The 14826-nt window shown below is 30.5% G+C and overlaps 2 protein-coding genes across 3 annotated transcripts; both read left to right on the top strand.

Annotated features, from left to right (window-relative positions):
* Positions 1-8287: 8287 nt before the first annotated feature.
* Positions 8288-10863, top strand: LOC145759782 (uncharacterized). 2 transcript variants are annotated; one of them, XM_082573627.1, is made up of 6 exons: positions 8308-8726; positions 9144-9233; positions 9299-9391; positions 9457-9562; positions 9867-10006; positions 10368-10863. In XM_082573627.1, exons 1-6 carry the CDS (start codon positions 8654-8656, stop codon positions 10472-10474), a joined length of 609 nt encoding a protein of 202 aa, XP_082429753.1. In that variant the 5' UTR covers positions 8308-8653; the 3' UTR covers positions 10475-10863. The 2 variants fall into 2 exon arrangements, with proteins under 2 accessions (XP_082429754.1, XP_082429753.1); XM_082573628.1 differs by lacking the exon at positions 9867-10006 and having other exon boundaries at positions 8288-8726.
* A 1677-nt stretch (positions 10864-12540) lies between these two features.
* On the top strand, positions 12541-14545 carry LOC145759850 (uncharacterized). The gene is made up of 2 exons (XM_082573702.1): positions 12541-13294; positions 13640-14545. The coding sequence occupies exons 1-2, from the start codon at positions 13114-13116 to the stop codon at positions 13939-13941; spliced, it is 483 nt and encodes a 160-aa protein (XP_082429828.1). The 5' UTR covers positions 12541-13113; the 3' UTR covers positions 13942-14545.
* The last annotated feature ends 281 nt before the right edge of the window (positions 14546-14826 follow it).

A 14826-nucleotide genomic window follows, 5' to 3' on the forward strand; every position in this document is an offset into this window, starting at 1 on the left:
TAAAGTTAGCCTAATTTACTTACACGGTTCAGTGCCGTAAGATCAAAAACAGTTTCCTACTATACCGAGCATTAGAAATTAGTCGCGCACCCTCGAACTTAAATTTATATTTGGGAAAAATTGGCTGATTACTAAATTAAGGGCTTTTGGTTAGGATTTTTTAGGTGTCTTACTTTTCCAAGGTACCTTTAAAATCCCATCGTTTGCCTTTCTATTGGGTAAAATAACCTGTTGCTTTCTGGTTGACCTTGACGTGGTGCAATGGCTTATTACCAACGAACCAGAGTTAAAATAAATAAATATATGACAAAAAATGACTTTACCGTATTTTAATAAAAAAATCAATAAAAAAATTACTTTGCCATCATGATTTATTTTTATTTTTTTACTTTATTAATACAAATTACCACTTACTATGTAGGCCTACATTTTTAGAAAAATATGTGACAATTTTAAAAACGTAATATATAATATTTCGTAGTAGCTTATTTCCCCTTTAATGTTATATTTTTACTATATTTTAACATTTATTTAACTAGGATATGTCACTAACTTTTGATGGCTATGAGGTTAACTAAGCTTGTGTATTTTCCATGGTATTATAATCATAGGTGGGCGCAAATAACCAAAAACGTGAATAAAACTTCGTTAAAAATTATGGTAACTCTGTTAAAGTTTATTAGTTAAATTAAACAAAATGTAAAGAAAGTTATTGATATCCCCATTAACGTTAAATTTTTTTCAAAACAAACAAAAAATTGCTAACTGTTAAGGTATAATTGCCTCCTTTTTTACAAAAGCTTTCTAAGAGTATTTAACCATTGCATTATGGATCCATAAACAACATATTCTCGAAATGATTTTTTAATTAATTTAATATTTCGAAGTTATGACACTTTTATTTATTTATTATTTTTTATTTTCTTATAATTTATTTTGGTTTTACGCACATTGATAAAAGTAAAAAATAAATACGATATACAATTAATATTACAACAATGCAACGGGAAAAAATGACAAAATCAATGTAATGATTTAAAACATGCCAAAAGTATTAATGCTTACATAAAGACTTTAAGTATGTTAAGGCTTGGTCACCAAACCTAATTATTATAATATAACATTAAAAAAAATCCACTCAGTTTAAAAATTTGTTTTCCCTAATCGACATTCGAGAAAAAACAGTAATTTTAAATAATAAGTAGACCAAAAGTTAAATCCGTTTTTAAGCTTTTTTAAATATTTGAAGTCGGTATTGGGAAAATTCAACTTGAAAAAACTTAAGCATTTATTTAATCGTTTTTCATTTCTATTAATAAAAGTGTTAAGAAGTTTCAACAATTAACAACATATAAAGAAAAAAATGAAAAAACTATAAATTTTATCTTGTCATTTCGTTTATTTTTTTAATAATTTTAGCTAGCAATACATTATTAAAAAAAAGTTAAAATTAATTTTTATGATTTAAAACCAGGCTAAATTATTAAATATTTTATGCTTAATTTTACAATATAACAGCATTAACCTTCAATCTATTGTGAGTTATATGTTTATCTTAAAAATTATTTTTTGACAAATTTCATAAATATATCCCCCTCCCCCAAAACAGCGATTTCCTACATTTTCTACAAGAGTATAGCCTTGGTGTTTTTGCTAAATTTGACCAAAAATGAAAAAAAAAATATTTTGGACATTTTTTGCAAAAAGGACACTTACACTCTACTATAAGCCACCTTAGCGTTTAGAACCTGTTTTTAACCGTTATAAAATCACGTATTCATCAAAAATAATTTTTGAAAAAAAGCGACTCTCGTGTACCATCTTGCAGTAAAAAAATATTTATTAAATTTAAAAATAAGAATTTTAGGCGTTTTGGGACAAAAAAAATTATTTTAATCTAATATAAGTTAATTTAACGTCTTCAAAATCAATTTTTTGTTAAATTTCGTTAACTTACTTTTTTCACCCAAAACAGCGAGTTTGGGCATTTTCTACAAGGGTATTATAGCCTTAGTGTTGTTGCTAAATTTGGCCGAAAATAAAAAAATTTTGGCATTCTTTGCAAAAAGAGCGCTTACAATCTACTTTAAGCCACCTTAGCGTTTTGAACCTATTTTTAACAGTTATAAAATCACGTCAAAATAAATTTTGATCAAAAAATAAATTTTGAAAAAAGCGATGCTCGTGCACCATCTTGCAGTAAAAAAATAATTATAAAATTAAAAAAATTAAAAAAAAAATTTATCGCGTATAGGGACATTTGCGTGACCTTTCGATCTGTTAATAATATGCTAAATACCAATGCACGTAAATTTGCAATAGTACGTATTCTACGTTTGCCTGACATCATTTTAATATTGGTTTATTTGTTTTTAAATTGGAATTTATAATTGTATTCTAACTATACCATCAAAGGTGCTTGACAACATTTTCTTAAAATGTTTTCTTAAAATTATAATATATATAACAGTTATGACACTTTTATTAAATTTTGCAAAAAACTTAAAACTAAAAAATTATTATTCTATTCGGTTTGTTTGGGCTAAAGTAACATTTAATATAAAAACATAAGGAAGAACGAAATTTACAACATTTTATATACGCGCCATACACTGACTGATGACGTCATCCTGATAATTTCTTTAAGAAAATTAGAAAAACTAAAATTGTTTCTGAAATAAACAATACATATATACATATATCGTAGTAAAACTTTTATTGACTATTGCAATTTCAAAACAGTAAATCACAATTTTCTATATATCACGCAATAAATAAATAACAGATTTGTAACAAAAAAACACTTTGGCTTCAGACTTCTGAAAAATAATATTTTATTTTTTTGTAACTGCTGGATGGCGCTAAGTGGTGTGAAAATCATCGGATTTCCCTCCTCATAGAGAACGTGCTCACCTCCAAGAGATAACTGTTTTTTTTTTCGGCGCCACACCATGGAGAACTCATCGTTTACCTCTAGGAGATGACTGTTTTTTTTTCGGCGTCACACCTTCACGTTCACCTCTTAAAGCTCACCTCTAAGAGCTTACCCCTAAGAGATAACTGGGTTTTTGGTGTCACACCATGGAGAACTAACTCATCGTTTACCTCTGGGAGCTCACCTCTAAGAGCTCACCTCTAAGAGATAACTGTATTTTTTTCGCGTCACACCTCTTCGTTCACCTCTCAAACCTTACCTCTAAGAGCTTAGCTCTAAGAGATAACTGGGTTTTCGGTGTCACACCATGGAGAACTAACTCATCGTTTACCTCTGGGAGCTCACCTTTAAGAGCTCACCTCTAAGAGATAACTGTTTTTTTTCGCGTCAAACCTCTTCGTTCACCTCTCAAACCTTACCTCTGAGAGCTTAGCTCTAAAAGATAACTGGGTTTTCGATGTCACACCATGGAGAACTAATCGTTTATCTCTGGAAGCTCACCTTTAAGAGCTCACCTCTAAGAGATGACTGTTTTTTTTTTCGGCGTCACACCTCTTCGTTCACCTCTCAAAAGCTCACCTCTAAGAGCTTAGCTCTAAGAGATCACTGGGTTTTCGGTGTCACACCATGGATCGTTTACCTCTGGGAGCTCATCTCTAAGAGCTTACCTCTTAACGACTTTTCGTTTGAAATATATATATTACAAATAGAACCCCTGGTGCATCCCACCTTACGGCCGAGTGGTTAAATCGATCGTTTAAAAACTTACCTGTGGGTTCATATCCTGTCTTCAACCGGTTGTGTGGTTCAGCAGTAAGTAAGCTGATCCACCAACCAGAAGGTCTTTGGTTCGAAACCTGAAAAATAAATTTTTCATTATTCAGTTAATTAAGAAGGTGGGTTTATAACTTAAAAATATTGCGTCAAGTCTTAAAAAATTTGTCTAAGTATTCCCAGTTGCTCACTTACATTGAAGTTTTCGCGGCATAATTTCAAGTTCTCTCGTGGCCGAGTGGTTATATTGTGGTAGTTGTAGACTTGTAGTTGTCAAGTTCGAATCTAGGCAGAAGTAAAATTAGTTAGTCAGGTAAAACAGTTAAATCAGAAATACAATAAAAAAAAAGCTAAATCAGAAATGCAAAAAAAAAAATTTTTTGAAAATCAATTTTTTAAAATTGCGATTTTTTTGAAAATTTCGAAAAAATGGCCAAGAATCGTCAAATTTGGCCATTTTTTGGCTTTTTTCGCACAAATTGTTAAATTATTCGAAAACACAAGATAGAGCAATGAAACCACTTTTATTCGATTCAGCGCCCCCTAATCCACATTCTGACAAAGTTTGGGTCAATTTGGGGTCTATAAATTTTGAAAATTTGGGCCGAAAAATTTCGACGTGTACTAACTAACAAGCAAAATTTTCAAAATTTGCCCGAAAAAAAATTCGATTGAAAATCGCTAAAATTTTATGTGCACAACCGCAGAGAAAAAACAATTCGAATGAACTAAAAAAAAATTGATAAAATTTTAAAATAAAGATTTTACTGAAATATTACGACGTCATAGTACCGTGGGAAAAAAATAAATTTCCGCGAAATTTTGCCACGTTGTATATTTCGGGGTGTAGATATTAAAAAAATAATTTAGATCTCAAATCGTTTCGTTTTTTTCAAAAATTAATATTTTGTACAAAAAATATTGAAAATTTATCGCAAAAATAACGATACCTCAGACGAGATTCGAACCCTACGTATGAGAGATCATAACCTACGCCCTTAACCACTAGGCTACGCGGCTACAATTACATCCTTGCAAAAATTTAATGTTTGCTACAAAAACAGTTCCGCGAATATAAAAAAAAACTCGGAATATAAAATTCCGCAATTTTTTGTTATTAATATTTTTAATATGAAAGGTCACCAAACCGCTACAAATAAATTTTGTTAATATAAACATGCATTTTTTTATATTTTTTAGCAAAAAATTAACAAATCGAAAAGTCACGTAAATGCTCCTATACGCAACATAAATTTTCCAGAATTATGTTCTATTGCAAATTTACGTATATTGGTATTTTGGCTTATTAAAGGTCACGCAAATGTCCCCTATTTGCGACAGAAAATTTTCTAAAATTACGTTTTACTTTAAAATTACGTATATTGGTATTTGGCGTATTAATAATATGTCGAAAGTTCATGCAAATGTCCCCTATATGCGACAGAAAATTTTTTTAAATTACGTTTTATTTTAAATTTACGTGCATTGGTATTTATTTAACATTATATTACCTGGTCAAAAGGTCACGCAAATGTCCCGTATTCGCAATATAAAATTTGCTAGATTTACGTTCTATAATAACAGGTCGAAAGGTCACGCAAAATTCCTCTATACGCGATATAAATTTGCTAGAATTACATTTTGTAGTGACTAGTCGAAAGGTCACGCAAATGTCCCCTATTCGCAATATAAAATTTGCTAGATTTACGTTCTATAATAACAGGTCGAAAGGTCACGCAAAATTCCTCTATACGCGATATAAATTTGCTAGAATTACATTTTGTAGTGACTAGTCGAAAGGTCACGCAAATGTCCCCTATATTGATTTAAAATTTGCTAGAATTATACGTTCTTTAATAACTGGTCGAAAGGTCACGCAAAATTCCTCTATACGCGATATAGATTTGCTAGAATTACATTTTGTAGTGACTAGTCGAAAGATATAAAAAATGTCCAGTAAAACGTTTTATAGTAACAGGTCGGAAGGTCGCACGCAAATGGCCACTATACGCAATAAAAGTTTAAATTTTATTGCATAATTACGTGAATTGATTTATTTTTTAGTACGCCGATACATAAAAATTGAATGTAAAAAATATTGTACCTTATAGTCATAATAAGGCTGATTATATATTAGCAGTCAAAATTCACTAAAAATTTCTAGTAAAATTTTCAAATATATTGTATATAAATAACATAATAAAATACATTTCTTTATTAAAGTGATATTGGTAAAAAAAATATATGAATTTAATATTGTAACAAATTTACTTAACTTTTAGGTTCTTTCTTTATCTTGGTGAGCAATTTCGTATAACATATGCAACATTCTGTAATTATAAAAGCAAATATCAAGATTGCAAATTTAAACAAAAAAATAAAACAAGTTGTTAACATTATTTAAATACATAAAATTTATAAATTAATAAACTATAGGCTATGAAAATTTAACTGTTTTCAATAAAACTAACTTATAGTTATCTTTCAATACGCAGCATTGCTGTAAATCTCAAATAATCCAATAATGTTCCATATTCATTGCAAGTGTGTTACTAAAATTCAAAAATAAACAAGTTTTGTTTTATATGAAAAAAATTTCGGATGAATATTTTAACATTACTTTAAATGACATTACAATGTTTAATTTTTTTTAATTTACTATTTCGTTTAATAACTTCTAATTAAAATAAAAAATAATAAAAAAAGAAAATTATAAAAAATTAGAAATTTAGCCTAGCGATTAAAGTTATCAAGTATAAGGCAAATATTGGGGTAGTAGTCTAAAAAAAGTTTTTTTTTTATAAAATTTGACTAACTTACCAAATTTTTTCTTCGGCAGATAAATACGGCTTAAATCACTGTACTATAGTTCCACCTATCTTATATCCTTGATGTGTCTTAGACATTGAAGTAATCAACTCAAAACCATTGTCCTGTATCAAAAATATGAACGTGATATAATTTAATCTTAGTTTATTAAATAGAACTATAGTTTCCATAGTAACGGTGCACAGTTTGGACGATTATTTGTTAATTAACACAACTATACTCATAAGGTTTTAAAACAAAACTTACCGAAAACGGAACGTTTTATCAAGATAAATGGCGTCTTAACCAACTATAAAAAAATTTCTTTTGGTGAGTAGATCTATAATCACGTTACAATTTAAATTTTGTTAAAAAATTCTGTAAAGTTTTATTTTAGTTAAAATGGTTTTAAATAAAAACTATTTATCATACCTAAGTACTACTGTTTTCAAACGCAAAAAATAAATAGATAAAGGTTAAGTAATATATATTACAGCTAAGACGTGTACATGAAAATGACTTATGGTTATATAACTAGGAGCAAATACAAAAGGTATCCATGCCAAATAGGCGTCTACAAACAACCAATTAACGTTTAAGCATACAATTAACGTTTAAGCAGGATAGTAAAAAACGCGCAACGGAATGTTGCATCAAAAAAAGGCGTCCGGCCCGTTTCGTTCCGTTCTCTTTTAGCTTGTCTCTTAGTCACGTGCTTACGCCTCGCTTTTGGTCACGTGATCACGCCTCGCTTCGCTTTTTTTTCGGTCACGTGTTTACGACTCACGTTTGGTCTCAAATTTAAACTAACAAAACTTATAAAAAAATTTATAGAATATATTAAATCCCCTTTTATTGCAAACATATTTAACTAACTTAATATCCAAACATACATTTAAATATCCAATCCTATATTTAAATATACATATATTCTAAAATTTTAAATTTTGTTAAAGTTATATTTTTTATTTATATTAAAATTGTACATTTTTTTCTAAAATATTTTATCGAAACGTTACATATTTTATACTGAAACAAAAAAACAAACATGTTATGTGTTAAATCCAAAAATACATTCATTATAATTTGTTGTTACGATAACCCATCATATAAAAACACTAAATTATTTAAATAAAACAATCTATTTGCTAAAAATATTACCCGTATTCAAATAACTTACATATTTCTGAAACGAATCTGCATAATAAATATAATAAACTCCAATTAAACTGGTTTAATTTACTAAATCGAAAAATCACCCTTTTTCTTATTATTTTTCTTTAAAATTTTTGTATATAAAACTAGTACAGTGCAAAACCACGCCTTTGATAAAGCGTGCCTTGTATTGAAAAGTCTCGCCCGGGAATTTGTAATCAACGTTCTCTCTTTACTCTTAAAGCTAAAAGCTCTTGTTAAGATTTTATTTTTAAATTTATCCTCGATGTGAAATATTAATCAAAACCTTAATATTAATCTAATGTTTTAAAATACTTGTATAATATTGACCTAATAATTTTGCATGCTTTATTATAATCTCATATATATCATAAATTTTTAAACCAATTTAGTTTCGAATTTTTATGCAGAACTGCGTCGGTTGAAAGCATGAACAGGTTACTCTAGTCTAATTTGCTTTTCTAAAAACAACACATTTCATTTAACATAGAAAAATGCCAAAAAAACAGTCAAGCGGATAAGTTTTTGACCGCAGACGCGATATTTTTTCAGAGTAAGCGATATTTTTTGCATATAGGAAAACCAAAACATAGAATAAGCTAGTAGGGCAAACCTAAATTGTTTTTTTTGAATCTCTTGTAGTTTACGATCCTCCGAAAATTAGGTACCGTAAAAGTAAAGAGCTGCAAGAACCATAAAAAAAAAACAAGAACAGTATTTATAAGCTTTCGCAATTATAAAAAAAAGATAATTACTTTTATTGGGTTTACAGTAATTGTAGAGTTAGGGTAAAAGTATATATTAAGGATATAAATTTTGTTAGAATATATATATACACATTTTTAGAACTAAAAAAGTAATAAAAATTCGCCCAAACAAAAATTTGGTCGCCAACAAATAAAATTTTAATTGAATTGTATTAGCCAATAGTTTTTAGGGTTTGGGTTATAACTTGAAATAATGTCTACAGTTCGTACCTTTATTTTCTTTCTTGTAACAGTTAAATTTTTTACATCTTTTGGAAATGCTATTCGTGAGTTGATTTAAATTTTTTAATACCAATAGAATCACTGACATTATTTGCTATTAATTACATATAAACAACTATTTACCAGCAGCGTGGAGTAGTGGTAAGAACACTTGCTACACAACTATAAGGTCGTAGGTACGATCCCCACCGCCTTATGTTGTAGCGCCCTTAAGTAAAGGCGATATAAACGATATAAACTTCTGGTGAGCCAGCATTTAATCAACAGCATAATTATCGGGCAATTATAATCTCTAATATCCCAAACTGCTAAAGGTAACTCGAGATTGGGTCGTAGTAACTGATGTTACTCTATGTTTAGGTCGCACATTCGACCTTCCCACATTGAGAATAAAGAAATATACGAAAAAAATTAAGCACTAGCCACTTGCTCTAAATAACTCTATGTGTTACATTTTTTAGCTTGTGGAACAGACGACTGCAGTTTTTTTCAGAAGTGTTGCTATAACCATTTATGTGTTGGCTTTTCGGAAACATGTCCTGCTGAGATATGTAAATTAACATGTAAATACTTCTTCTTATTGCTGATATTTAAGTTAAATCTCTCTTTATTTTAGCTTGTGGAGTGGACAACTGCATTCCTTTTGCTCAGAAGTGTTGCTATAACCATTTATGTGTTGGCTTTTTGGAAACATGTCCTGCTGAGATATGTAAATTAACATGTAAATACTTCTTCTTATTGCTTATATTTAAGTTATATCTCTTTTTATTTTAGCTTGTGGAGTGGACAAATGTATCCCGATGGTCGAAAAATGTTGCTCCGACACTTCGTGCGCGAAAGCCGACGAAGATTGCTTTTTTGAAAGTCTATTAGGCCTTGGGTAGGATAAGAAATGGATTGATTTAACTAAAGAAAGTTGTAACGCAAGAACAATAATACCCAGAAAAACGACCATATTTGAACACTTGATTTTACTAGATGATGTTCTGGGTTTGACCCTCACTGCTACCATGCTGTAGACTGAACCGGAGTAACTAATGTTCCTTTATGTTAAGGTCGTGAAGTCGACCTTCTCACATCAAATATGATTAAATATAAAACAAATATTAAACAGTTACTACATTTATCTATACTTGAGTTAATTTTTTTAGGATACAATACACTTTATTGTTTTCATTTTGCAGCGTTTGGGGTTTCGTTGGAATATCTATTGGAGTCCTTGTATTAATTATATGTTCTGTGGTCGGCTGTATATTTTATTTTAATATAGGAAATGTCCGAACCCGAAACCAAGTCGCTATAGAACAAGTTGCTGTGGCCCAATGTCAGTACCAATATAACCACTTTATTATTTGTAGTTTCTTCGTGTATATTTTTATCCTCGATGTGGGAAAGTCGAATGCGCGACCTAAACATAGAATAACATCAGTTACTCTGACCCAGTTTCTAGTTGCCTTTAGCAGTTTGGGATATTATATAGATTATAATTGCCTGATAATTATTCTGCTGATTAAGTGCTGTCTTAGCAGGAGTTTATACCATTTACAGCGCCTTACTCAAGACTGCTACAGCATGAGAGCAGTGGGGATAGAACCCACGACCTCATGGTAGTGTAGTAAATGTTCTTAACACTACACCACGCTGTCAGTTGTATACAAATATTAAATTCATTTAAATGTTTATAGCCCAACAACCCCAATTTCAACAACAACCTACTTGCCCCCCCTATCCGTACCAAGGTGTTTACCCTTCACTAAAACAAAATGGAGTGGGTTTGCCAATTTCGTCGTAGAGAACCACAAAAGCGGTCCACAATACCCAAATTTTCTTGAAAGACAATTTGCATATTTGTAAATATTCAAACAGATGGCACAATACTTAAAAACTTTTAAGTGTTTAGTAAGAATAAAAATTGATACCGATAGAGATACCAAATTCTAATGCACTGTTTTGTGATTTGATGTATTATTTCGATGTAAAATTTATTATTGCTTAAAATATACTCGCAACATATAAATAGCAGCAACCAGCAACCTATTGGATATATAATTTTTAAATTGAGCTTGCTTTAAAGTATTTTATGCGCGCCTTCTAAAATACTGTTATATTAAAAAAATGTGTTTTTAAATGCCCCCCCCCCCCTTATAAATTCTTTTTTGAAAATAATTTTTTTTAATATTGTTTTTTTTTTATTTATCCTCAAAGTGGGAAGATCAAGTTCACGACCTAAACATAGAGTAACATAAGTTACCCCGACCAAGTCTGGAATAGTTTTTGGCTGTTTGGAATATTATGGACGATATAATTAAACGGTTGATTAAGTATTGGCTTAGCAGTAGTTTATACCGTTTATACCGCATTACTCAGGGGCGCTACAGCATTAAAGCAGTGGGGATCAAACCCAGGCCTTATGTTTAATTTAAACTACCTAAAACAGGGAATTATTTTGGTAGACGAAGTACCAAACATTTAAAGTAATAAGGATCGAAGTACCTTAAACATTTAAAAGGAATATTCTAACAATCAAGTTCTCTATCTTTTGTATGGAAAGCCGTATTATAATTTATAGTATTTTATTGCGTAAGAGTACGTACAGTCGTCCACAACTCGTATTACTAATAATAAATCACGTGATACGGCGCACGTAATAGAGATAAGGGGACCAAAGACAGATAATAGCTTAAGAGTAAACAAAAAATGGCGGATTCGTTACAATATATAATAAAAAACCTAAATAACCGTTATGCTTAGCTTATTAAGTAAAACATTATACGCCAGTTCGCAAATGTTATTGGGTAAAAGGCAGGCCAAGCGTAACCTGTAAATAAAGTACCTTAGCGCAGGGGTCGGCAACCTTTTTTGCACTGCGGACCGATTTAAAACTGAATCTTTTTCGCAGACCAGCCTTTAAAAAAAACATTTTTTATGCATTTTCGGGTAAAAGAAATCAATCAGTTTAGCTAATAATAATGTTTCAGGAGACGCAGATAAGTTTAAAGCAATTTATTTCTTCATCAAATCGATAATAAACATTTTTAAATGTTTTTACGACAGAACAAGCTTACAAATCAAAAAGAAAAGACGTTACTGTTTCTTAGCATTTAACCTGAAAAAAAATACGGCCCGGTAACGTATTGCTCATGGACCGGCACCGGTGGTTGCAGACCACTGCCTTAGCGTATAGCTAAATTATCACATACACTATTAGTTCAGAGTTGCAACCAAATGAGGAGTTAAAATCTCGACCGTATTAAAACCTCGACCGTAGACTAGTACTAAAAGTATAACATTTAAGTTGTTTAAATTAGTAATTAATCTTAAAGTTTAATAAATTGAAAATGGCAGATAAACTTGAAGAGATGGTTCGGTCGTAGAGTTTCTTTTTTAATTATGTTGGAATTTTTCCAACTTACCGAGGATACCATTTTTTTAAAAATTGGTCAAGTAGTTTTTGAGATATCGGGATTTGAAGGTAAATATTGTAAATAGGGAAAGTCCCAACGCTCGAGAGTCACGTGACGCACGACGTCATCGTCGTAAGATCATATGCTGGCAGACATAGGAAAATGACCTTATTTTGTCCTCTCTGACCCGTTTGTTGTACTTTTTTTAAAATTTTTTTGAAGAAAACAACCTTAACATAAAAAGAAATTTTTAGCCATATTATATAAGACATTTTACAACAAACGGGCCAGAGAGGACAAAATAAGGTCATTTTCCTATGTCTGCCCGCGTATGATTTTACGACGATGACGTCGTGCGTCACGTGACTCTCGAGCGTTGAGATTTTCCCTATTTACAATATTTAGCTTCAAATCCCGATATCTCAAAAACTACTCGACCAATTTTTAAAATAATGGTATCCTCGTGCAAGTTGAAAAAAATTCCAACATAATTAAAAAAGAAACTCAACGACCCAACCAACTCTTTAAATTACTTAGTATAAAAAGTGTAGAACCGTTTATATAGTTAAAAAATCAAAAGTCAACGTTATTAGGTCCATATAAATACTGATACTAGATACAAAAACTAAAAAACGTGCTTTAAAACATAAACAACTTAAAATTTTAGCAGACAATGTATTTGAAAAATATTTGGTAACGCCGTGTAATTCGATAGTGATTCGCCGTGTAATATAATACACCTGTATCATAATTTAATAGACTGACATCATAAGTCTTTTATATAGATCTCCTTAGGCACAGTTTGGAATACATCAAAGGTTAACTACACAGCTACTAATATTTGTGTTCAGGAAAGCTCTAGTGTTTAGTATTGTAAGACTAAAAACTTGAAAAGGTTAATGTGTTTGTGTTAAAAAAGTGTTAAAATCCAAGATAAACAATTTTTTTTCTATCTGAAGTTTTAAAGATTATAATTTTTCTTTATCCTTTTTCTTTTTGACGTATAAACTTTTTAGTTTTTAATAAGATGGAGGGTAACACTACCCTAAGCGACTATAATAAGATGGAAAATGTGAACGTTGGGGAAGTGATTGGAACATTGGTGCCTATAACTATTTTAATTTTTATCTGCTGCCGGATAGGGAATTGCTTAAGATTTATCAAAAACTCAAAACCCGTTTTTAAGACGCAAACTGGTTTGATGCAAGGTCAGTGAAGTCAATAAAGTATTTTTATTTAACTGGCAGCGTGCTGTAGTAGTCAAAGCGCTGTGCTACATAGAGTCCTGAGTTTGATCCAAACTGCTCTCATGCTGTAATGCCCTTTAGTAAGTCGCTGTAGACGGTACAAACTCTTGCTGCACAAACCAACATTTAATTAACAGCTTAATGCCCGGTCAATTATGATATATATTATCCTAAACTGCCAAAGTCAACTCCAGACCGGATCGGGGTAAGTAATGTTAGATCGTAAAGTCGATCTTCCTACGATGAAAATAAATATGAAAAAAAAAATATATAAAGTATTTTTAATCATATTGGTATTCTTTTAAGCCCGTTCATCGTGCCATAAACAGCAACCAGTACTATCTACCACCGCAAACAAAACAGAAGATCAACACATTTACGAATACATAGATATGACAGAGAAACGTCAACCTGCAACCTCTTTGGAAATAATAAGCACATTAGGTATACCTCCCATACCACCTGCTAGGTCTTCTAATGAATATTCAAATCTTCAACAAGAGCAGAAACCTTATGTCAATATCGATGTACACGAAGTAGACGACCCTTTAAAACACCAACAGTTTCGAGAACAAGCTGGTGAAGATTCTGAAGGCTACTTGGCTTAAAAAATAGATACAACCTACTTTGCACTTTTTCTGTAAAATAAAACTAGTCCATACAATTGTTTGTGGATTTTAAAGGACGCTTCTAGAAAATAAAAGAAATTTCATAAATCTTTTTATACTTACAAAGTGAGTTAACAACTGCAATCTTATTATTTATAAAAATGCAGCATCCTTAAATATCACTGTAAACAAAGTTAATAATTCCACAACAGCTATTCCGAGGCAAACACTTTTCCTAAGAATATAACAGGTAACTCTACAAAAAAGCAAAAACCAGTTTGTTCGAATTTTTAGAAGATTACCCTCACAGTACAGCAGCAAATTTTTAAAATGTTCTGTGACAAAGTTTATCCTTAACCTATCTATAATTAAAGGTTTAAGAATTTTTCTAAAAACCTTACTTTTTTAAATAACTAACTTCGCTCACCACAATTTGTTAAATGCCTCCTCTTAAATTATTTTATTTTGATTTAAATATTTGTAACGTACAATGTATTTTTGAACACGTTGTTAGGTAAGAAATTTTTTTATGTTTTTTGAACAAACGTTTGCACTTTCTTCAGTTTGCCATTGAATAATTCCAAACAAATATATATTATATAAATAAAAACAAGTAACATTATTTTTCAAGTTTTACGCTAAAGTTTTTGGTAAAGTGTAAAAGGTCATCAGAATGTGTTTTTCAATAGACATCACAAACAACGATTGTTAATTAAGAATTGTAAAGCCTGGTTGATAGCAAGAACAATATACAGTACTTAGACTATAAGAACACTTCGAAACTACCTTTAGAAATAAGAAAACAATGTTTTCAAAGCTCATTTATATTTTTCAATAAAGATTGAATACGTCAATAGACCTTTTTTCAATTAAGAATAGTGGTTG

Source organism: Corella eumyota, chromosome 7 (assembly GCF_963082875.1).
Source record: "Corella eumyota chromosome 7, kaCorEumy4.1, whole genome shotgun sequence".
Lineage (NCBI taxonomy): Eukaryota > Metazoa > Chordata > Ascidiacea > Phlebobranchia > Corellidae > Corella > Corella eumyota.